At 41.4% G+C, this 26,820-nt stretch overlaps 1 protein-coding gene across 1 annotated transcript in view; it reads right to left on the minus strand.

Moving 5' to 3' along the window:
* The window catches only part of LOC135504270 (metabotropic glutamate receptor 4-like), a 222,141-nt gene that overhangs the window by 63,184 nt on the left and 132,137 nt on the right, over positions 1-26,820 (minus strand). The window contains exons 3-5 of the mRNA XM_064922669.1: positions 19,324-19,459; positions 8,362-8,516; positions 7,864-8,004 (exon numbers count right to left, since the gene is read on the minus strand). Of these exons, the coding sequence (XP_064778741.1) occupies positions 7,864-8,004; positions 8,362-8,516; positions 19,324-19,459 (432 nt within the window). The remainder of the gene's footprint in view (positions 1-7,863; positions 8,005-8,361; positions 8,517-19,323; positions 19,460-26,820) is intronic.

Below are 26,820 nucleotides of genomic sequence, written 5' to 3' on the forward strand. Positions count from 1 at the left end.
CCAGGTGTTAGACTGGCCAAGTCAAAGTCCAGACCTGAATCCAATTGAGAATCTGTGGAAAGAACTGAAAACTGCTGTTCACAAATGCTCTCCATCCAACCTCACTGAGCTCGAGCTGTTTTGCAAGGAGGAATGGGAAAACATTTCAGTCTCTCGATGTGCAAAACTGATAGAGACATACCCCAAGCGACTTGCAGCTGTAATTGCAGCAAAAGGTGGCGCTACAAAGTATTAACTTAAGGGGGCTGAATAATTTTGCAAATATCCAATAAATGTCGTTCCACTTCATGATTGTGTTCCACTTCTTGTTGATTCTTCACACAAAAATACAGTTTTATATCTTTATGTTTGAAGCCTGAAATGTGGCAAAAGGATCGCAAAGTTCAAGGGGGCCGAATACTTTCGCAAGGCACTGTATTGGCTTATCTTATGACCTATCTGCCATTCTCACGATCTGGCCATGGACACATTGAGCAATATAGGGACCTACAGGTTGAGGTAGTTGTCACCTACAACATAAACATAGACCCTGGGCCAGAAGGTACAAGCAATGAAATTTGGTCTGAGACCAGTGGTTGGATCTGAATTATACAGCCAGACCCTGGGGATTAGGCATTTCAGTCTGGAGTCACCGTCCTAATGGATGAGAGGAAAGGTACTAAAACCTAACATTATAGTATAAGTACCTCCAGCTGAGGTGCACTTGTAAGTGGTTGATACTGTATATGTGACTCATAATTACCCTTCTTTTGTTTTGTTGTTCATTCCACATACAATCCACCAATACTACAATCCTTAACTTTCTGGGGGGGGGGGGTACACTTAGGTATCAGTCTCCATAACTACCCGGCCCTGGAGTTTCTTATGACATTAAATGGAATGCTTTACAGTCCCAACTTCCTCGGTTACATATTTACAGTAACATCAGCAGTTAGCATTAGCAGGGGGTTGATTTGTAAACATCTATTTAGCAGTAAATCACAAGAGAATACTCCTTGTTCCCACTTCCCTCAAATTCGATGATTGGGCAAGCTCTCATTTAAGATTTTAATTCCAATTATTATGTTGTCTATTAGAGCAAATCGATCATTTTACAGAGGTCCAGCACAATCGTATTGCAAAACGTGCCCCTGAAAAATTATAGAGAGAGAGTGAGAGAGGAGAGTCTACTCAATGTAAATATAACTCGTTCCTGTAGAAAATTACAGTGCTCCTGGGGCCACTCACTGCAGGAAAACAAACCTGCAGCAATTTAGCTCAAGAGCTGCCACCATGACAACTGATGAAATGTATGGGTAAACACAAAGTGAATACTATCCTCTCTTGAAATTTAGGAGGATAGTCTGTTTGAGAGCATCCCTAAGGCATTGTCATGTGCAGAAACCCTTACAGTTGAGTCTTGGATTAATTGACTAATGTTGTGATAATACTAATGCACTTTCATTATTATTCTCCTGGATTTCTTCAGGCCCCCTGTGACATGTTGGAGCCAAGATGGGAAATCTTATTCATGATGAATAAATATTGCATAATTGTTAAGCTCCTCAACATTTTGCTAAATGAGCTAAAATAAACAAAGAGCTTACATTTGTTCTCTTCCTTTATCCAATTTAGAAAACTAATCACCATTAATTTGAATTGTAAATTAGGTACTCACATGTTGATGATGTATGTGGTATGTTGTGGTTATGGGAGTGTGCTGTATGTACAGTATTGTGAGTGGTGGTCTTGAGTGCATGACTCTATCCTTCTGAAACCTGCTTAAAAGCAAAAAATCTAATGGGAAGTAGCAGTGACGCACTCCATACAGAAGTGGTCTTATGAAGCGAATGATAAGCTACCAGACTGTTTCACAGACTGTTCCGGGATTCATCTGATTGTAGAGTTTATCACATCAGTCACCAGCTCAATTAATAAATGCATCGATGACGGATTACAGGTGGCATTCTCACTGAGCGGCCTATTTCAAGGACGGGACACTAATCCTGATGCTTATAAGAAAACCCGCTACGACCTCAGGCGAGCCATCAAATAGTCCAAAAGTCAATAGAGGACTAAGATCGAATCCCACTATGCTGGCTCTGATGCTTGTCGGATGTGACTGGGCTTGCAAACTATCACGGATTACAAAGAGAAACCCAGTCACGTGCTGCCCAATGACACAAGCCTTCCAGATGAGCTAAATGCCTTCTATTCTCTCTTCAAGGAAAGCTCAACCATGCATGAGAGCACCAGATGTTCCAGAAGTCTGTGTGATCTCGCTAACTGTAGCCAATGTAAGACCTTTAAAAAAGGTTAACATTCACAAGGCCGCAGGGCCAGATGGATAATTTTTTATTTAACCTTCACTTTTAATAGGCAAGTCAGATAAGAAAATCTGTACAAACAAGAGTACGCTAGTATAAACACCATGGGACCACGCAGCCGTCACACCGCTCAGGAAGGAAACGTGTTCTGTCTCCTAGAGATTAACATACTTTGGTGCGAAGTCAATCCCAAAACAACAGCAAAGGACCTTGTGAAGATGCTGGAGGAAACAGGTACAAAAGTATCTATATCCCCAGTAAAACGAGTCCTATGTCGACATAACCTGAAAGGCCGATCAGCAAGGAAGAAGCCACTGCTCCAAAACCGCCATAAAAAGCCAGACTACAGTTTGCAACTGCACATGGGGACAAAGATCATTCCTTTTGGAGAAATGTCCTCTGGTATGACGAAACAAAAATAGAACTGTTTGGCCATAATGACCATCATTATGTTTGGAGGAAAAAGGGGGAGGATTGCAAGCCGAAGAACACAATCCCAACCGTGCAGCATGGGAATGGCAGCATCATGTTGTGGGGGTGCTTTGCTGCAGGAAACACTGGTGCACTTCACAAAATAGATGGCATCATGAGAAAATGAAAATTATGTGGATATATTGAAGCAACATCTCAAGACATCAGTCAGGAAGTTAAAGCTTGGTCGCAAATGGGTCTTCCAAATGGACAATGACCCCAAGCATACTTCCAAAGTTGTGGCAAAATGGCTTAAGGTCAACAAAGTATTGAAGTGGCCATCACAAAGCCCTGACCTCAATCCTATAGAAAATGTGTGGGCAGAACTGAAAAAGTGTGTGCGAGCAAGGAGGCCTACAAAACTGACTCAGTTACACCAGTTCTGTCCAGAGGAATGGGCCAAACTTCACCCAACTTATTGTGGGAAGCTTGTGGAAGGCTCCCCAAAACGTTTGACCCACGTTAAACAATTTAAAGGCATTGCTACCAAATACTAATTGACTGTATGTAAACTTCTGACCCACTGGGAATGTAATGAAAGAAATAAAAGCTGAAATAAGTAATTCTCTCTACTATTAAACGTAAACGTCCGACTTCAACATGCACATATTACCTCATCTAACCGGTGCCCCCACACATTGACTCTGTACCGGTACCTCCCCATATATAGTCTCGCTATTGTTATTTTACTGCTGCTCTTTAATTACTTGTTACTTTTATTTCTTATTTTTATCCATATTTTTTAACTGCATTGTGGGTTAGGGGCTTGTAAGTAAGCATTTCACTGTCAGGTGAAATATACCTGTTGTATTAGACGCATGTGACCAATACAATTGTATTTTATTTGAATTTGCATACAGATGCAGAGGTGGCACAATCTCTATTGCACTCCACACTGCCCTCTACCACCTGGACAAAAGTAACTATATATATGAGAATGCTGTTTGGAACCAAGTTTGGAACCAACAGTACCCTGAATAGCTTCTACCCCCAAGCCATAAGACTGCTAAATAGTTAACCAAATAGCTACCCAGATTATCTGCATTTAACTCTTTTGACTCATCCCAAACACTGCTGTTACTGTTTATTATATATCCTGTTGCCTATAGTCACTTACCCCTACCTATATGTGCATACTGTATTTCCCTCAATGACCTCGTACCCTACACATCGACTCGGTACTGGTACACCATGTATATAGGCAAGTTATTGTTACTCAATGTGTATTTATACCTTGTGATATTATTTATCCATTGTGTCTATTTTTTTATATGTAGGGTTGGGAAATCTACACCTGTTGTTGACAGAACATGTGACAAATACAAATACATTTTATTTTAACAGGGAAGACATATTGATACCTAGGTCACTTTTACAAATGTGCCCTGTATATACAACATAAATATACACATTATGTATATTAAAATACAAAAACACAGTCATGGGAATATTACAAATCACCCAGAAAAACAGTTACATTCCTCCACAAATACGTCCCAACCAATACTTTAAATTGTCTGAACGGCACCTGAAAATCAAATGAAATGTATTGATGGGAGAATAATATTTACTGTTAATTTAGTGCCATTAGGCAAGGGTCTTCAATCTTTTCTTGCCCAGGGACCCTGGCAACCGGCAACACAGAGGCCCCCATCATACGTTAGAAAAAAACAGTTATTTTATGTCTTGTCTTATCATCAGGTGAATGATAATGGCAAGAATAATTAATCAACATTTTAAAAGTAATACATTGAATATATCATTTTTATTATTTTGATCTCCCCACATTGTGATTGGAAGAGGAAGTAAACATTTTCGCTAATAGCAGCTGTTGAGCTGGTTAAAAAAAGGTTAGACATGTGTTGGCAAAAATGTATGTTAAAGTCAAAAAAGGTCAGCGATGCCCGGTTTATCCCTCCCGGATAAATATGACGGAACCCCATCTAAATGCCGTGGCTTCCTACTCCAGTGCTCCCTCTATTTTGTGCACCAGATGGTGAGGGAGGAGAGGAGGAGCTGGCTTCGTATGAGGGGTTCATAGCTCTGTTCAGAGGTATCTTCAAACATCCACCAGAGGGCAGAGAGGGGGGTGAGCGCCTACTCCAACTATGGCAGGATGACCAGACCGCTGCAGAGTACTAGCTCACCTTCAGGACAGTAGCCACATCCAGCGGATGGAATGAGCCACCGCTCCGTACACTATTCCGAAGAGGACTGCATGAGGAGGTCCAAACAGAACTGGCATGTCATAACGACAACCTCAACTTGGACGCACTCATCTCGATGGCCATCCGTTTGGATAACCTACTTTGGGAGCGTCAGTACCCAAATCGCTTCTCTCCCTCCCTCAGTGAACATTGTGTCAGAGCCTGAACCTATAGAGGTAGGGGTCACACACCTCCCCGCGGCGGAGCAACGCTGACAAAGACAGCTGGGGCTCTGTCTCCATTGTAGTCAAGGGGGGCACCAGCTTCACCAGTGTCCGGTTAGTCCCAACTCGGGATCCACAAGAGCAGAGGGACAGTCACGTGATCTTCCACCTCCTGGGACAGGTGTGAGTATCCCATCTTCATCATTTTCTGTCAAGCCCCTTTCATTGTCGATCACACTAGCTGGCTGTCCCTCATGTACTGTTTCTACATCATAGTGGATTCCGGTGCCGCAGGGAACTTTATTGACCAGACCCTTACCTCCTCTCTGAACATCCCCTCATACTCGCTCTCCTCTTTGTTTCCAGTTCAAGCTCTTGATAATTGGCCACTGGGAACCGGAACCATCACACACATCACCGTGGAGTTCATTCATCAGGAAAACATTCCCTTCTTCATCACTAGTGCACCAGCTCACAAGATCACCCTTGGAATCCCATGGCTTCAACGCCATAACCCCACCATCATATCATAGATGGGAATCACGGACTTGTCACCCGAATGCCGGAGGACCTGTTTTCAAGTTCCCTCTCGATTCGGAGCTCCTGTGTTCTGGGACATAGATGCGGACATTCACAAGGCTCTGGAGAGGGAACTCTGTACCCACTAATTGTCCTCCTGAGTGCATCTACGTTCCCACAGGGATAAGGGAGCGGCTGTTGACCTGGGCACACACAGCTGTCGTCGCTCGACATCCTGGGATCACCGTACTATTCAATCGCTCTCCGAAAAGTATTGCTGGACCACCTTGATGCATGGCGTTATTCGCTATGTCAACTCCTGTTCTGTGTGTGCCCAAACTAAATCTCCGCCGGCACACTCCAGCAGAGAAAATCCTTCCCCTTCCCGTGCCTCAGCATCCCTGGTCTCATCTATTCATTGATTTTGTCACTGATCTCCCCTCCTCTGATGGCTTCACTAGCATTTTGGTGGTTGTGGATAGATTCTCCAAATCCTGTCATTTTATCCTTACTGCTCTTCAGATCGACGAGGCACTGTTCCAGCAGGTCTTCCGGTATTATGGCCTTCCAGAGGACATCGTCTCCGACCGTGGCCCACAATTCACGTCACGGGTATGGAGAGCTTTCATGTAGAAGCTCAGGGTCATTGTCAGCCTCACTTCTGGGTATAGGCCTCAGTTTATTGGGCAGGTGGAGAGGATGAACCCCTGATGAACCCCTGATTACATATATCTGTCACTCCCTTAGTTCCATTCCCCAGGCAGTATTGACTGTGTGTTTCATGTCTCGACACAACTCTTGTCTTGTATCGTTCCATGTTCATTATATTGTTAAACTCACCACCTGCTTCTCGACTCTGAGCGTCTCCGTTATAGCGATATTCATAATATCACTAGCAAAAACTACCAGGTTGAATACACATCAAATACTGGGTTGAATAACCATACATTAAGTTAGCAAATTCAGGTCTTATATCAGGTTGGCACACAAGCTCTACAGTAGTTCCCGCCTCATAAATTAACTAAGGAGAATATTTTTTTAGAAACATGGATCTGAACACAACTAATGACTCAGGCAATGTTTCTCAAACCACCCTGGATTCGATTTGATCGCATAGAACTGAACCTGTAGAAAAGTGGAGACAACACATCTTCTGTTTTAATACACCGTCCTCACAGCAAATAGTTCTCGGGCCCCTGATTTATAGCATTGTGATATAATGGCATTAGGCAATGGCTGCGAGGAAACCCATCCTGGTAACTATCATAGCAAGCTGATGAAAGCATGAAACATTAACGCATAGGAAGGAATCAATCATCAGCACATCACAATCCAACCAATACAAGAATCAGTCCAGTCTGGACTGATTAGAATCCTGCAGATTGTGTTGTCTGTACAGGGAAATGAAAGACAGTCGGGCTTGGAGTGCCCACTGATTTTAATGACCTGGGAGCTTGTCTCTAATATGCTGATTGGATTTGCTATTGATTATGTTTTCAACTTGTGTAATGGCCCAGTTTTGGTGATTGCTATTGTACTGCAGTGCAGATTGAACTTGGCGACGACGAGTCATGGGAACATTTAATCATGTCTAATGGAACAAGAGTATCATACCCTTTACTCAAACACATTGCATTTCCCCAAAATGTACCATAGCTCCTACTACAGTAGCCTACATCTCTGCAAATACATAACGCTGTTGGAGAAGGGTTATAAATGTATATTTCAAGTACAAATACATGTTAAGAACTGTAATGAAACCATTCTATTTGTTGTTATTGCACTTTCCAAAACACATTCCACATTTATGTAGTCACACTCCAGCGCAATATAGTTCCTGACTCTTCTATTCTGCTTAATTGAACCCATTAAATGGTGTGACCCTGTATTTGTGTATTCAGCAAGCACTGCATTACACAGTCTATTGTGAAGTGATATTCGACTAATCAAAGTTCCTGGCAGAGTTTGGAACTTACCACAGAAAGTGTATATAGCCCTGCAATCTGGGAATACATTTTGGGCTCCATGTTTCTCACCCTTGCATACAAAATAACCATAGTATTTAAAGTAGATGTAATGGCACATCATCCAAGACATGTCGGAAATACTACAACTAGTGATTGCATCTGTGAGTTCATAAACAATCAGAGTGTGTGTGGGACTAGGTTATGGTAAACAAGGAAATTCTATTCTTACTTGTGCACTTTTTGATGCCGGATCCTTTCTTCAGAGCATGTCGACTGAGTTTGCACTGAAAGTTGTTTTCCCAGAACTCTGCAAACCAAATATTCCTTCTGTTGTTGTCCAAAGTTCTGCTGATAAAGTAGCGATCAAACCCTAGAGAGATCAATGAGAGACACAGTTGGATTTAGAACCACCAGCTGAACTACTGCAGAGATGTGTATTGGATTTTCTGATTACTTTATCAACAAGTTTTTTTCAGCACTACCTCCACATAGTACTACTTTCATCTTACAGGTGTTCCTACAGTATATCCTGATGTTGTTTACAGTATATGTCAGTGTTTTATTTGGAAATGTCAGGGTTTTGAATTTCATTTGAATTTCATTGTCAAAGACACCAAAAAATAGATACAAATGTCATCCTCACATCACCAGTACTGCCAACTGTCGTGTGTCATTTAAATTTGACAATAAAGAATACAGAACATCATATTCTGTATAACATCAGTACCTCGGATGGACTGCCGTTTAGGTAGGATGGTAACAGCACCTTCTGCCATCTCCTCCTGGTTGAGTATGGGGGAGATCTTAGACCCCCAGCTGTCTGAACCCACCCATATGAAATGTCCTGTCTGGTTGTCCTTCTTAGCTGCTTGAAGAAGCCGCCTGTAGGAGGGGCAAAGAGAGAATACAGTACAATTCTTGCCAATTATATACATGATTCACCTACTCATGGGGCTGGATGATTAGGTAAATACGATGTGTTGGTACTGGACATTAATAACAGCCAAACTACACATTGCGTGTATTGATCCTAGGACCAGCACAATACACTAAAGAAGAACCATGTTTGAACACTGCCCCCCCCCCCACCTGTGACAGAGTGCCCCCTCTGGTGGTGTGTACATGGTGCAGGCTCACGAACACCTATCCCTCTCTTCCTGTGCTGCCACATTACTCCAGGGTTGGTCCCTGGTAATAGAGATAATTAAGAAGCAACCAGGATGAGCCAGCCAGCGTTCCCTGCTGTTCCACCAGGCTCCGTATTGATCACTCCTTCCGCTGCCTCTATGACCACAGTACTGGAAACACAGTCACTACAACAGGACCACAGTACTGGAAATGCAGTTGCTACAACAGGACCACAGTACTGGAAACACAGTTGCTACAACAGGACCACAGTACTGGAAACACAGTTGCTACAACAGGACCACAGTACTGGAAACACAGTTGCTACAACAGGACCACAGTACTGGAAACACAGTTGCTACAACAGGACCACAGTACTACAACAGGACCACAGTACTGGAAACACAGTTGCTACAACAGGACCACAGTACTGGAAACACAGTTGCTACAACAGGACCACAGTACAAGAAACACAGTCGCTACAACAGGACCACAGTACTGGAAACACAGTTGCTACAACAGCCAGGTACAATAACAATACAGTGTATCTCGAGTCACTCTGCCACCCCTTTGGCTCACCAGTTAACCCAGAATGAAGTGACAGAGTAATGCATGTTTAAGTTATAATGACCTTTCTCCTACCTCTCACTGAATAAACAGGATTTATTCTGAGCCCCAGCTTTCCCATATAGCTCTACAGGATAAAATGTCTGTAACAAAACCTACAGTATACTAGTATCATGTCATATGCTCCTTTTTTGCCACCCCTTGAGGTCATTTACAGAACAATCTTGTTAATCACATACAGTAAATACCAGGTGTTCTCATCATGGTGTGGGTTATTTAGTGAGGAAGGGTTGGCATGACAACAAGGTTTATGTTTAGGACAAAATGCCTTCTGCTAGCCTGAGTGCTGTAAACTCAAAATGTGTCACGACTCCGACCGAAGGACACTCCCATTCCCGTTCGGGTGGCGCTCGGCGGTCGTTGTCGCCGGCCTACTAGCTGCCACTGATTATTTCCTCTCCCTCCTTATGTGTTTAGTGAGTGCACCTGTTTTGAGTTAGGTAGTTAGTAGTAAGGCTTTATTAGTCAGCCGGCCCGCCTGGTTCCTTGTGCGGGATTAATTATTGTGACCGTCTGTTTGGTGTACTTGTGTTCACGTCTATGGGTTTTGTGTTTTCCCATTTTGTGGGGTTTTTTCTGGACAGTTTAAGTCCCCCTGTTTGGGGCATTTGTTTGTTCATTACGCCCTGTGTTTTCGTGGGGTTGGCTTATGTTCGCCGTTTCTCTGTGCATTAAAATAGCACTCCCCTGAACTCTCTGCTTCCTGCGCCTGATTCCTCACCCACTACACTCAGACCGTTACAGAATGTATATTAAAAAATATATATAAATTGGCTGCCAACTCACATTGACTGGGTTCAAGGGTACAGCAGGCATGCTGGGCAGAAATCCCCATGGCTTTTGTAATTACTGTATATCCAGACCCATTATCAGGCTCGGAAAAGTCAATGAACATTTTGTGTCACTGGCCTACACACAATACCCCATAATGTCAAAGTGGAATTATATTTTTAGAATTGTTTACACATTAATAAAACATGAATAGCTGAAATGTCTCGAGTCAATAAGTATTCAACGCCCGTGTTAAATAATTTAAGGACTAAAATTGTGTTTAACAAGTCACATAATAGGTTGCATGGATTCACTCTATGTGCAATAATAGTGTTTAGCGTGATTTTTGAATAACTACCTCATCTCTGTACCCAGCACATACAATTATCTGTAAGGTCCCTCAGATGAGCAGTGAATGTGACTTTATATCCTGAAAACAAAGTGTTATCTTTAGGACAAATCCAACAAAACATATCACTGAGTACCACTTTCCACATTTTCAAGTGTGATGTTGGCTGCATCGTGTTATGGGTACTGTATGCTTGTCGTCAGCAAGGACTAGGGAGTTTTTTAGGATAAAAAGAAACGTAATAGAGCTAAGCACAGGTGAAAAAGTGCACAACCATGTGATGGTCTCAAAAAAGAGGTGTCAATTATAGTTGCAACTGCCCCGGCGTTCCGGTAAGAGAACGTAAATGACCAGTAGGATACAATCCACACTTTATTACCACACTGAACAGACAGGCGCACACACACACACACCAATAGGAAGAGGAATGGTCAAAGATGCACTAAAGATGAGTCAGGAAGTCCAGAAGACGCATTGTCAATGTGGAAGGGTGCAAATCTGAGTTGATGTAAAGGACAGGAGCTTACAGAGGTTGTCTTAACCTGTCCTCCTCCTGGAAACAACTAAAGAGTTGAGAGGCAGAGTAGGGTTCTGCTGCTTCCAAGCTAGGTCACAGATTGGTTGATCAGATCAGCGGACTCTGTTCCCTTAAAACTTGTTGAGGATAGGGGGCAGTATTTTCACTTTGGATGAATTGCGTGCCCATAGTGAACTGCATCCTACTCTGTCCTCGATTGCTAATATATGCATATTATTATTACTATTGGATAGAAAACACTCTGATGTTTCTAAAACTGTTTGAATTATGTCTGTGAGTATAACATAACTCATAGGGCAGGAAATCTTCCAAACAAGAAGTGAAATTCTGAATGTGGGGCAACTTTGAAGTCATCGCCCCCTCCTTTCCCAACAAGATATGGATCTGGTAGCACTTCCTACGCCTTCCACTAGATGTCCTCATTCAGTAGAAAGTGGAATGGAGCATTTGCTGTGAACTTTGACCGAATGGGAGGGGAAATAGTCAGTGTCCTGACAGAATGTCATTTTCCTGTGGCGCATTTCTCTGTGGGTGCTACCGCCGTTCCATTTGGCTCCAGCTGAAAACGTATGATCCGGCTGGAACGTTATTTGATATATATGATAATAACATCCTGAAGATTGATTCTCTACTTAGTTTGACCAGTTTATTCGACCTGGAATATATCTTTTGGAATTTTTCGTGCGAGTTTTCCTGGACCAGCAGTCAGTTTTTGGGCACGTGAGCTGAAAGTGATAGCAAATGCAGCTACTTGGACACTAGTATTGGACATTATGGAACAAAACAACAATTTATTGTAGAACTAGGACTCCTTGCACTACATTCTGATGAAAGATCATCAAAGGGAATATTTATGTTGTAATTTTGTATTTCTGTTGACTCCAACATGGCGGAGAAATACTTTTACGTCTGAACGCCGTCTCAGATTATTGCAATGTTAGGCTTTTTCCGTAACGTTAAAAAAAAATCTGACACAGCGGTTGCATTAAGAACCAGTGTATCTTTAATTATATGTAGAACATATCTTTAGTCAAAGTTTATGATGAGTATTTCTGTTATCTGGCATAGCTTTCTATAATTCCTCCGGATATTTTGGAGGCAGTTCTGAACATGGCGTCAATGTAAACCGAGATTTGTGGATATAAATATGCATATTATCGAACAAAACATAAATGTATTGTGTATCATATCATATGAGTGTCATCTGATGAAGATTTTCAAAGGGTTAGTGATTCATTTTATCTGTAATCCTGCTTTTGTGACTATCCTTGGCTGGAAAAAATGGCTGCGTTTTCCCTTTGATTTGGTGGTGGTCTAACATAAATATATGTTGTGTATTCGCAGTAAAACATTTAAAAAATCGGACTTGATGGGTAGATGAACAAGATGTTTATCTTTCATTTGAGGTATTGGACTTGTTAATGTGTGAAAGTTAAATATTTCAAAAGAATATATTTGAATTCCCTGTGCCACCTTTTCAGCTGAATGGGGGGGGGGTGGAGTTGAAGACAATTTAGACATGGATTGTGTATGTGTACCATTCAGTGGCCATTCAGAGGGTGAATCGGCAAGACAAAAGATTTAAGTGCCTTTGAACGGGGTATGCCAGGCACACCGGTTTGAGTATGTCAAGAACTACAATGATGCTGGGGGTTTTCACGCTCAACAGTTTCCTGCGTGAATCAATCATTTGTAAAAAAAAATATTTAAACTTTATTTAACTAGGCAAGTCAGTTAAAACCTGTTAAGGCTCGGGAAAATACTGCGTGCCCATAGTAAACTGAAAAAAAATCTGTCCAAAATTGATAATATATGCATATAATAATTATTATTGAATAGAAAACACTCTAAAGCTTCTAAAACCGTTTGAATTATGTCTGTATGTATAGCAGAACTCACAGGGCAGCCAATCTCCCAAACTAGTTTTCTCATCAGGAAAGTTGGCCCAACTTTGACGTCATCGTCCCCACACTTCCCAACCAGCTATGGATCTGGGAACAGTTTCTATGTCTTCCGCGAGATGTCCTCTTTCAGTAGAGCATGTAATTGTGCAAATCCCGCGAGCTTTGACCCTTTGGCAGGCAAAATTGTAAGTGTCGCGAGAAAATAGATGCGCGTTCAGGCTCGAATTGTACACAGTCATTCCTCCGTTCCAGATTGTCTGAGAGGAATTGCTTTTGTCCGGTTGAATCGCCAATTGTTTTGTACGTTAATAACATCCTAAAGCTTGATTCTGCACTTAGTTTGACCAGTTTAGTCGACATATAATATGTAATTTTGAAGTTTTGATGCGCAACTGTTCGGGACCAGAAGTAATTTTGGATGCATTTCAGCTGGAACTTGAAGCCTATGCTAATACAAAGACACACGACTTGAAACCAAACAATGTTTTGGGTAAGTATGACTCCTTCCACTACATTCTGATCAAAGACCATCAAAGGTAAGGGAATATTTGTGTTATAATTTTGTGTTTCTGTTGACTCCAACATAGCGGAGAAATATTGCTTATGTCTGAGCGCCGTCTCAGATCATTGAATAGTAAGCGATTTCTGTAACGTTAAAAAGAAATGTGACAAAGCAATTGCATTAAGAAGCAGTGTATCTTTCTAACTATATGTAGAACATGTATATTTAGTCAAAGTTTATGATGTGTATTGCTGTTATCTGGCGTTATCTGGCAGAACTATCTATAATTTCTCCGGACATTCTTTTGCATTTTCTGAACATGGCATCAATGTAAACGGAGATTTATGGATATAAATTGCATATTATTGAAAAAAAAGTACTGTGTAACATGTCCTATTACTGTCATCTGATGAAGATTTTCAAAAGGTTAGTGAATTCTTTTTCTTTTAATCCTGCATTTGTGATTGCATCTTTTGTTCGACAAAATGGCTACATATCGTCTGTGTCTTTGTGGTGGTTTGACATACATATCTGCTATGTTTTCACCGTAAAACATTTTAGAAATCTGACTCGCTGGGTAGATGAACAAGGTGTTTATCTTCTTTCATTTGAGCTATTGGACTTGTTAATGTGTGGAGGTTAAATATTTCTAAGAATATTTTTGCATTCTGTGCGCCACTTTTTGAGTTGAGGGGGTGGGGGGGGGGTGCCCTTGGGGAACGTGTAGCGTGAACACATTAAGAACAAATTCTTATTTACAATTACGGCCTACCCCTAACCCGGACAACACTGGGCCAATTGTGTGCTGCCTTATTGGACTCCCAATCACGGCCAGTTGTGATACAGCCTGGAATAAAACCAGGGTCTGTAGTGAAGCCTATAGCACTAAAATGCAGTGCCTTAGACCGTTGCGCCACTCAGGTCCACCACCCAAAGGACATCCAGCCAACTTGACACAACTGCGGGAATCATTGGAGTCAACATGGGCCAACATCAATGTGGAATGCTTACGACATCTTGCCCCGACAAATTGAGGCTGTTCTGATGGCAAAAGGGGGTGCAGCTCAATATTAGGAAGCTGTTCCTAATGTTTTGTACATTCAGTGTATATTCTATGCTTGTGGTAGTAGTAGGTACTGTAGGTTTTGAATGTGCTGTAAAACATAATGGAACCCACACACATCACCAGCTGTTGCCCCAAGACACTGATCAGGACGATCCTCATTTTTAACACTGCAGAGGAATGGAGGAAATTGGTAATTGATTGGAAATTGCTGTAAACTAGAAAACCAGTATTAGTCCAAAGCTTGGACATACCTACTCATTCAAGGGTTTTTCTTTATTTTTACTATTTTCTACATGTACATTTTTAAATAATAGTGAAGACATCAAAACTATGAAATAACACATATGGAATCATGTAGTAACAAAAAAGTATTTAAAGTAGCCACCCTTTGCTTTGATGACAGCTTTGCACACTCTTGGCATTCTCTCAACTAGCTTCTCCTGGAATGCTTTTCCAACAGTCTTGAAGGAGTTCCCACATATGCTGAGCACTTGTTGGCTGCTTTTCCTTCACTCTGCGGTCCAACTCATCCCAAACCATCTCAGTTGGGTTGAGGTTGGATGATTGTGGAGGCCAGATCATCTGATGCAGCACTCAATCTCTCTCCTTTGTCAAATAACACTTACACAGCCTGGAGGTGTGTTTTGGGTCTTTGTCCTGTTGAAAAACTAATGATAGTCCCACTAAGCGCAAACCAGATGGGATGGCGTATCGCTGCAGAATGCTGTGGTAGCCATGGTGGTTAAGTGTGCCTTGAATTCTAAATCAATCACAGACAGTGTCACCAGCAAAGCACCCCCACAACAGTCACACCTCCTCCTCCATGCGTCACGGTGGGAACCACACATGTGGAGATCATCTGTTCACCTACTCCGCGTCTTATAAAGACATAGCGGTTGGAACCAAAAATCTCAAATTTGTACTCATCAGACCAAAGGACAGATTTCCACCTGTCTATTGTCCATTGCTCGTGTTTCTTGGCCCAAACAATTATCTTATTATTATTGGTGTCCTTGTAGTGGTTTCTTTGCAAAAATCAGTTAACCACCTAACTGAGAAACTAAATTTAACCTTGCGCAATACCCTAGATGCAGTTGTACCCCTAAAAACTAAAAACATTTCTCATAAGAAACTAGCTCCCTGGTACACAGAAAATACCCGAGCTCTGAAGCAAGCTTCCAGAAAATTGGAACGGAAATGACGCCACACCAAACTGGAAGTCTTCCGACTAGCTTGGAAAGACAGTACCGTGCAGTACCGAAGAGCCCTTACTGCTGCTCGATCATCCTATTTTTCTAACTTAATTGAGGAAAATAAGAACAATCCGAAATTCCTTTTTGATACTGTCGCAAAGCTAACTAAAAAGCATCATTCCCCAAGAGAGGATGACTTTCACTTTAGCAGTGATAAATTCATGAACTTCTTTGAGGAAAAGATTATGATTATTAGAAAGCAAATTACGGACTCCTCTTTAAATCTGTGTATTCCTTCAAAGCTCAGCTGTCCTGAGTCTGCACAACTCTGCCAGGACCTAGGATCAAGAGAGACGCTCAAGTGTTTTAGTAATATATCTCTTGACACAATGATGAAAATAATCATGGCCTCTAAACCTTCAAGCTGCATGCTGGACCCTATTCCAACTAAACTACTGAAAGAGCTGCTTCCTGTGCTTGGCCCTCCTATGTTGAACATAATAAACGGCTCTCTTCCACCGGAGGTGTACCAAACTCACTAAAAGTGGCAGTAATAAAACCTCTCTTGAAAAAGCCAAACCTTGACAGAGAAAATATAAAAAAACTATCGGCCTATATCGAATCTTCCATTCCTCTCAAAAATTTTAGAAAAGGCTGTTGCGCAGCAACTCACTGCCTTCCTGAAGACAAACAATGTATACGAAATGCTTCAGTCTGGTTTTAGACCCCATCATAGCACTGAGACGGCACTTGTGAAGGTGGTAAATTACATTTTAATGGCATCGGACTGAGGCTCTGCATCTGTCCTCGTGCTCCTAGACCTTAGTGCTGCTTTTGATACCATTGATCACCACATTCTTTTGGAGAGATTGGAAACCCAAATTGGTCTACACGGACAAGTTCTGGCCTGGTTTAGATCTTGTCTGTCGGAGAGATATCAGTTTGTCTCTGTGAATGGTTTGTCCACTGACAAATCAACTGTAAATTGCGGTGTTCCTCAAGGTTCCGTTTTAGGACCACTATTGTTTTCACTATATATTTTACCTCTTGGGGATGTTATTCGAAAACATAATGTTAACTTTCACTGCTATGCGGATGACACACAACTGTACATTTCAATGAAACATGGTGAAGCCCCAAAATTGCCCTTGCTAGAAGCATGTGTTTCAGACATAAGGAAGTGGATGGCTGCAAACTTTCTACTTTTAAACTCAGACAAAACAGAGATGCTTGTTCTAGGTCCCAAGAAACAAAGAGATCTTCTGTTGAATCTGACAATTAATCTTAATGGTTGTACAGTCGTCTCAAATAAAACTGTGAAGGACCTCGGCGTTACTCTGGATCCTGATCTCTCTTTTGACGAACATATCAAGACCATTTCAAGGACAGCTTTTTTCCATCTATGTAACATTGCAAAAATCAGAAACTTTCTGTCCAAAAATAATGCAGAAAAATTTATTCATGCTTTTGTCACTTCTAGGTTAGACTACGGCAATGCTCTACTTTCCGGCTAACCGAATAAAGCACTAAATAAACTTCAGTTAGTGCTAAATACGGCTGCTAGAATCCTGACTAGAACCAAAATATTTGATCATATTACTCCAGTGCTAGCCTCTCTACACTGGCTTCCTGTCAAAGCAAGGGCTAATTTCAAGGTTTTACTGCTAACCTACAAAGCATTACATGGGCTTGCTCCTACCTATCTCTCTGATTTGGTCCTGCCGTACATACCTACACGTACGCTACGGTCACAAGACGCAGGCCTCCTAATTGTCCCTAGAATTTCTAAGCAAACAGCTGTAGGCAGGGCTTTCTCCTATAGAGCTCCATTTTTATGGAACGGTCTGCATACCCATGTCAGAGACACAAACTCGGTCTCAACCTTTAAGTCTTTACTGAATACTCATCTCTTCAGTGGGTCATATGATTGAGTGAAGTCTGGCCAGGAGAGGGAAGGTGAACGGAAAGGCTCTTGAGCAACGAACCGCCCTTGCTGTCTCTGCCTGGCCGGTTCCCCTCTTTCCACTGGGATTCTCTGCCTCTAACCCTATTACAGGGGCTGAGTCACTGGCTTACTGGGGCTCTGTCATGCCGTCCCAGGATGGTAAGTTGGTGGTTGAAGATATCCCTCTAGTGGTGTGGGGGCTGTGCTTTGGCAAAGTGGGTGGGGTTATATCCTTCCTGTTTGGCCCTGTCCGGGGGTGTCCTCGGATGGGGCCACAGTGTCTCCTGACCCCTCCTGTCTCAGCCTCCAGTATTTATGCTGCAGTAGTTTATGTGTCGGGGGGCTAGGGTCAGTTTGTTATATCTGGAGTACTTCTCCTGTCCTATTCAGTGTCCTGTGTGAATCTAAGTGTGCGTTCTCTAATTCTCTCCTTCTCTCTCTCTTTCTCTCTCTCGGAGGACCTGAGCCCTAGGACCATGCCCCAGGACTACCTGACATGATGACTCCTTGCTGTCCCCAGTCCACCTGACCGTGCTGCTGCTCCAGTTTCAACTGTTCTGCCTTATTATTATTCGACCATGCTGGTCATTTATGAACATTTGAACATCTTGGCCATGTTCTGTTATAATCTCCACCCGGCACAGCCAGAAGAGGACTGGCCACCCCACATAGCCTGGTTCCTCTCTAGGTTTCTTCCTTGGTTTTGGCCTTTCTAGGGAGTTTTTCCTAGCCACCGTGCTTTTACCTGCATTGCTTGCTGTTTGGGGTTTTAGGCTGGGTTTCTGTACAGCACTTTGAGATATCAGCTGATGTACGAAGGGCTATATAAATTGATTTGATTTGATATGACTTGAAAAAACTTTAACATTTCTGGAGATTTCCCGGATTGACTGACCTTATTGGGTTAAAGTCATGATGAACTGTTGTTTCTCTTTGTTTATTTTAGATGTTCTTGCCATAATATGGACTTGGTATATATCTTTTATTTTCTATATCACACATACCTTGTCACAACACAACTGATTGGCTCAAATGCATTAAGATGGAAAGAAATTCCACAAATTCACTTTTAAATGGCAAACTTGTTAATTGAAATGCATTCCAGGTGACTTCCTCATGTAGCTGATTGAGAGAATGCCAAGAGTGTGCAAAACTGTAATCATGCCAAAGGGTGGCTACTTTGAAGAAACTCAAATATAAAATATGTTTTGTATTTGTTTAACACATTTTTGGTTACTACATGATCCCATATGTGTTATTTCATAGTTTTGATGTTTTCACTTTTCTAAAATGTAGAAAATAGCAAAAATTAAGAAAAACCCTTGAATGATTAGATAAGAAGAACATATCATCAAAATGTAGTTAGATTGAGTGTGTTTGATGTGAACTGGCACATATCCCGTTCACTGTTGACATCTAATGAAAATAAAGCTGATATAGCTTGCTGAAAATGGTGTATTTCATTTTAGGGATGTTCAATCATGGTGGGGAGGACACTATACTAATGTACAGCCATTTACACCGCAGTGCATCCCCATCTAAACCAATGGGCAAACATGCTGAATGTTGCGTCATAAAACAAAAACTCAGATAAAATGAGATACTTTGTTGGCATCAGTTATGTTAGTTTAATCATTTTTTCATTCCTGTAACAGTCAACTTCACTAACCTAATGTCATCTTCATTGGCAAAGAGAATAACAACCCGTGCATTGGGGTTCTCTGACAGTCTGCGGATGATCTTGTCAAACTCTCCAGGCTTAGGTTCTCGTGGTATCTTCACTGACTGAGAGATGCACACACCTCCTGCAATCAAGGGACAGAGGAACATGTAAGGATTATTATAGACAGAGGAAAATAGACATGGATAAATTACACTAGCTGATCTGCTGATCTGTCTAGGCTGTCTCTAAATCAGAGTATAAATAAAGTTTATAATCAGTACCTGGGGACCTTTTATCAGGGTACACCATCTCTGATGTAGTTTGGAGTATTGTTAGGGAACACCTGTCGGGCATCAGCACCAGAAATAACTATATTGGTAAACCAGCACAGGGCATCTGCATATAGCTACAGTAAAACCTCTATCTAAATGCAGGTTCATCATTCTTAGAATCACCCTTTCTTAGTTCTCTGTATCAACTGAGAGTAGGTCAAAGCCAAGTTCACTCGCCTAAACCAACAACACTAATCCTATTCATATCTTCAGGACTTTTCATGGATGACTGGATGCAAGACAAAAATTGTGCTGGTGTAATATTTCACAGCATGATGAACGCAAGGTATTAACTAAATATTGTCATGTACCACAAGGGGCATAGTTGAGACCATAGATTCAGTTTATGGGGGTGCCATGAAATTGGGGAAATTGTGTAGCAATTCGTAACAAACCTACACTCGTAATTGAAAATGTGCGAATAGTTGAAATGTTTCTCTCCATAGATTTATTTTTGTTGAACTTTAGCATTGTAAGGCTTTCAGTAAGTTGTATAATACATTAAGTACATCTTGCTTACTGGGCAAGCATACATTTACTGATGTTCATCTTTCTACTTTTTCACAGCATTCTTTTTGTTGTGTATTGTATGAATCCAAACATATTTTATTTTTTATTTTTTTATTTTACCTTTATTTAACTAGGCAAGTCAGTTAAGAACAAATTCTTATTTACAATGATGGTCTAGGAACAGTGGGTTAACTGCCTGTTCTGGGGCAGAACGACAGATTTGTACCTTGTCAGCTCAGGGGCTTGAACTTGCAACCTTCCGGTTACTAGTCCAAACTCTAACCACTAGGCTAGCACATCAAGGAATTCCATTTTCAATGGAAGTATCCACATGACTCATAAAACTGTTTAGTTGGCAGTCAGAAATTGACAGTTACTCTGACATGTCATCAACAAAAAAATTCAAAGTGACATGATCAAAACTCCAAAATAACCCACCCATACATCACACACCATATTATGGAAACCAGTGCTATTTAATTTACATTCAATCAATCAAATCCATGTAACCAGTGGTGTAGTGGAGGGTAAACTCAAACTCTGTTTACCCATTTTTTTGTTGTTGGCGGAAAAATGCAAGTTTAGGGAGTGTTCCTTTACTCGGTGCGACTGGCAATCAACGTTTACCCACCAATTGTTTTTACCACTACATCACTGCACATGACCTAATCCCATTCTGACCATTCCTAATCTGGTGTGTTAGACTCTGACACACACGATACACTTACACAATTCCCCAAAGAGAGCAGCAAACTAAACCTTCCCGTGCCATGAGGCATTAGTATCCAGCAGCAGAAAGAAAGTGAGGGAGCTCCAGCATACGTCCATTGGATAGCAAACAAGCCAAGGCTTGCTAATTCTCAGAGACACATTTCAGGAGAATTGTTTTGTAGTCCAGCCAAAATGCCACAGAGTCTATGGGCATGCTAATGAACTGTGCAATCAATGCAGGAATAATACCCTCTGGTTCAGTGAATAGCTGCCAGGGCAGCACAATGGATCAGAAAACAAAGCAGCGGCACCCCAACTCTGATACTAATAGGTTGTGAAAGTGGAAGAAAAAAAACAGCAAAGACCATTAGATGGACAACCATGGGCGTGATGACAGTCTAGCTTATAGGTGCAAAGGGCCACTTCCGGTTGAGATCATTTGAGCTAAGGCCTTAGTCAATGGCATGCAACAACACACTGATGTTATTGTACTCCTTCCAAGATACTGTACATGCAAGTAGTTTATTTTTCTTTGATTTTGTGGTTTTGCTACCCCACTATACCCAAGTAGCCTACATGAAGCATACACTGGCAGTGCTCTGACCATGCTGTCACTGGGCTGGTTAATCGTTTCTTTTTCTCTTCACTGGAGAAATAGAGTCTTGTCTTTTGTCTGTAATGTGGTATTCGTTATGTGTCAGACCCCAGTAAGACTAGCTGTCGCCATTGGCATCGGCTAATGCGGATGCTAATATATCAAATAAATCAAATCAAATTACTCATATCATGGTTCATGTCTGTTTTTTCTAGGGTCAGCCATTGTCATAGTGACAGACCCATGATTCTCCTGCTTCCACGATTCTTTCACTCATTCCTCCAGATGCTAAAATAGATTGAAAACCTTTCGTGGGTCCTACAATTGTCCAATCTATTCAGTGGCCTACGCTACGTTTTCTCCATCCTACATTCTGTTTTCACTCTTCAATCCTACAGTCCTCTGTAAACTTTTCCCAACTAATTATACCCAGTCGAAACTGATTCTCCTGAGGTGTATCTGTCAATCTAGCTGTCTCATTCTATCTACGTAGCCTGTAGACTTATGGGAAATGTTACTCCAGTAATGGGCAGATCTAGGGTGAATTCTATAACTATTCTCCTTATCATTACAAGAGACTCTATCCATCTCAACCATAATATCGCTTTGCCAAAATAGGTGTCCCAGTCCCAGGGTCCCTCACCATATTCTCTGTGGAGAAGATAGAGAGTTATCCCTTTCTCCCTGCTCCCTCTTCACTGCTACTGTTCTGTGACCTCACCTCTGGAGAGGGAAGCCAAGGGAGCGAGATATACACTGGACGTGCTACCTTGTCCCAGACCTGTGTTTTCAACTCTCTAGAGACAGCAGGAGTGGGAGAGATACTCTGAATGTTCGGCTATGAAAATTCAACTGACATTTACTCCTGAGGTGCTGACCTGTTGCACCGTCTACAACCACTGTGATCATTATTATTTGACCCTGCTGGTCATCTATGAACATTTGAACATCTTTGCCATGTTCTGTTATAATCTCCACCCAGCACAGCCAGAAGAGGACTGGCCATCCCTCATAGCCGTGTTCCTCTCTAAGTTTCTTCCTTGGTTCTGGCCTTTCTAGGGAGTTTTTCCTAGCCACCGTGCTTCTACACCTGCATTGCTTGCTCTTTGGGGTTTTAGGCTAGATTTCTGTACAGCACTTTGTGACATCAGCTGATGTAAGAAGGGCTTTATAAATACATTTGATTGATTGATATAGAAAGAGCAAGCTCCCAGCCACTTGCAGTTGAGGCCCACTGAACTCACTGGGTCCCCTATTGGGTCACTGGAAACAAAACTCCATAATTCAGCCCTGTGCTGCTAGCAGTCCTGCATCATCAGCTATAATATTGCAATCATATTACAATGCATTACCAATCTATATGTACATTATAATTGTAGGACTATAGTATGCATTCACTGTTCTGCAGGTATTCTTATTATTTCCCCATTACAAAGTTGTTTGGTGGGGGATGGGTTGTGGTGGAGTTTATAATGAACTGCGAAAACAAATCCAGCACAGACTAAATCTTATTCCTTCTTCAAAATGCCTTTTTATCGATCTAATTATGATTGTTCCCTCGTTGTGCATCTGCTATTATAGTTTATGTAAGGTAATAATCCACGGGTAATTACTGCTTTCCAGGAATCTGGTTCTCTACACAATGCTCTTCTAGATTACATTTAGCTTCAGGATAGGATTAATTAGGAAAACTCTCCCCCTCTCTCCTTTTCCCTGATGAAATTCCCTGCATTGCAGATCAACCATTTTCAATCCACTGACATACGGTATGAACATGTAGATAGAAAGACAGATAGTGAAGCAGTTCAAAAACCACAGTGAATGTTGTAACCGCCCGAGTATTGACATTATTTAACCATTTTCTAAATCTCTGGGGAGATGCATACCAATAATTATCTGTTGATTAATTATGTTCCCTCAAGTTCACCTGACTGTGTTTTTGTCTCTCCAGACTTAAAGAAATTTGGGAGGCTTGCATGAAAAATATAATTACATTTTGTGCTATTTATCAAACTCCAAGCCAAGCATCTCTCTCTTCATCAAAAATATGATTTATTACTTGAGTGTCTCCTTTTTTCACACATTTTCGAAAACACGATTGGTTAAGGGATTTTAAATCACTAACAACTCTGTGCCTGGAAAAATAACCTGAGGGCCCAGTGAAGGAGAAAAAACAAACCCACGTCTCTGAAGGAGAAAAAATGAACCCACGTCTCAGGCTGAAGATGTTGCTGATGAGTTCCAATGAACCGCCAGCCCCCCATCTCTCCACCTAAAAAACACTACCTCTCACACCTCCTAGACAGGCAATGTGTAAATCATCTCCAAAAATAGCCTTCTTTGCAGAGATCTGCACACTCCTATTCTCTAACCAGCGTCATCTACAGACAGTAGCTGTCTTCTCTTCTCTAGTGGGCCTGAACAGGAATCTTCATTCCTATTAGACACCCAGGAGAGAGAATGTTGATGTCGTAAACATTAAATGCAGCCCACTCAGAGTGGCGGATTGCTGCACAGCGTTTGTTCTCAGTGGAAATACTGGAGAGAGGTTCACTAGATTCACCACACTGAAGGTGCTAAAGATATCCCGATGTGACTAATTCAATGCTATTTGCTAGGTAAACAAGCTGTAAAAGAATCTGGGGTATGGGGTAAAGGTAACCATTATGATTTAATACCACACAGGCACATTGACGCATCATTCTTATGATTGTCATCACCATCACATCATCAGATTAGAAACAACTTGATACTCAATAATCCACATTTATGTTTGCAGTGTCTTGTATATAACAAAGAGATGCACCTTCACGGAGTGGTTTATTTCTTTGCAAATAAAGGATACGTAGAATAACATACAATGTTCCTTAATAGAAAACACGTTGATTGTTGAGAACTAGTATCAAATATCGTTTTTTAATTTGAATCACATGGATGGTTCAGCTATTGAATGGGAAGAGATGAACGATCCCAATTTCACCTAACCAATTTGCCATTTGTTTTTAATATTCCATATGCCAAAGCCATTTCTCAGAATTCTCCTTATTCTCCTCTTTTGAACTGAGAAACGTATCAAATCAAAGGGCACCTGTGTGTATATGCCCACTTCCCAGATAGTATGGGAAGCTTTGTTAATATTGTAAGGCATGGCAGACACTAGAGGACTTGTCAGAATGTATAAGGCTTACTTTGTTTATTCAGTGTGCAGGCTAATATGAGGCAGCAGCTCTGGGATGGATCGTGGGAGAGTCGAGGGTTCACCGTCCCTGTGGGAGAATGCAGCAGTTCAGTCTTATCTTTCATATGAAGGGGTTTGTGTTGTGCCCACAGGCCTGATTGTCAAACCCTTTTAGTGCCCATGGGGATTCACACTAATATCATGCCTCTCCTACTCTGGTGCTGCTGATCATGTACTTCCTAGTTAATACTGCTCCAGCTACTCAATAATAGTTATGTTGATGACATGGCTGACAACTTTGAAAAGTTTATGATTTTACATAGCCACTGTGTGTGTATGTGTGTTGCGTGTGTGTTGAAAATGAGCATATAGTCTCCAAATGCCTCTGCTTGTGGCAGCAGTGGGATGTATCTTAAACATGGGAACATATTGTAGCACGGCAGATGTTTAATAAACACAGACAACAGACTGTACACTTGAAGGGTGTAGGAACACTAGAGCCTATCTAAGAAGAGTGAGCGGGGAGGCGTACTAACAGGAGAGGAGGGAGTAGCTAGTAGAACAGGAGGAATACAGAGAGAGCAGCAAGGCAGCACACTCCCTCTCGGTACAAGAGAACACCGAGGGGAGTATTAGAGCGCTGTGTTATGCCTGGGAGATTTACATCTGGAAACAGAGAGAAACAGGCAGTGGAACTAGTGGAGGCGTATTAGAAAAGCTGTGAAGTAAAAATAGGTTACGCACCGTCATTGCTAGCTGAGTACATAACAAAACATAAACATGTAGGTCTCCAACAGAGGCAAATATGACTTTCAAATATGACTCCTTATCATGTTCTTATCTCCCTTCAACATACCGTATGACCAGGTGGTCAAAGATACGATTCAGAGTTTGTTAGACTGCGGCCCCCGAATGATTGTTTGCAAAACGTCTAACATTAATTATTTCCCTAGTGAACGACTTCCCAACAGCCTTAATTTAAGTAATTACACAGAGATTTAAAAAAATCTGTATCAACATTAGTGTTATAAATTGCATACACAAAGGTCAGGTATATTAATATTCTGCTATTATGAATTTAAAACAATGATTATCCCCTCTAAAGGGAAGTGGTACTCGATGATCAATTGTTTTGACATTGAATGTACCATTTACTGCAAAATACAAGATTTAGGCAGTCACTTCTTTCCATCCATGCCATAGTAAGGGGTGAAGTGTTGTTCCTCTGGCTTTTATTCTTGCCTGAAGAGTTTGGTATTTTCATCAAGTGAATTCTTGAACCAAGCTCTTTTTGAATGAAAGTGTTTCCCAAAGCTCCTAGAAGGTTCCATGGACAGTGGAATGTAATGAAGAGATTGAGGACAAACATTCTTTCTAATTTTAAAGAACTAGGTAGTAACTAAGTTGTACCATTTCCCAACCCCCCTCATGTGTGGTGCTATTGTATGTGCTACTGGTTATGGGACTGACTACTTTTGTTGGCACACTCAGACAGTGGAACTGCATCAGATAATAAACCCTCTCCCCGGATAGGGATATAAATTGAAGATAAGTTGCCAAAGAGTTCCACATTGTATTTACTACTACTTTTCTTCCACTAGGGTGAATATTATTAACACTACAAGAGAAACAGAAAGACGTTTCTTTTCCTACTAAAGATGCCAAATTAAACAAGGAACCAGGAGAGGATTAGAACAATAGAGAAATAGCCTGAATGACAGAGAACTCAACCCTTTTCATGAGCAGGAGGGTTCATTGAGAATGACTAAACATAATTTGGTCAGGGGGCGTGTTCCTGCTGGTGGTCTGTTGAGCCATATCGCCAGACTGCTGTGGTAAGAAGCCTTCTCAGATTGTCCCATCCTGCAGATACAAACTCCCAGCATGCAAACACCCTGACACCATGTTTTAATTTCTGTCATGAGATCATCTCTATTTGACTGAAATGAAATGATTACTGGTAAATGATGAAAATAGCACAAAACCAAACATGGCACTGTTGGGTGAATTTGAGTTGTTTTTATCAGAGGAACAGAGATAGATCTTGACATGCTCCATTTCTTTAACTCGGCAAGTCAGTTAAGAACAAATTATTATTTACAATTACAGCCTAAAAACAGTTGGTTAACTGCCTTGTTCAGGGGCAGGAGAACAGATTTGTACCTTGTCAGCTCAAG

This window comes from Oncorhynchus masou, chromosome 18, assembly GCF_036934945.1.
Source record: "Oncorhynchus masou masou isolate Uvic2021 chromosome 18, UVic_Omas_1.1, whole genome shotgun sequence".
Lineage (NCBI taxonomy): Eukaryota > Metazoa > Chordata > Actinopteri > Salmoniformes > Salmonidae > Oncorhynchus > Oncorhynchus masou.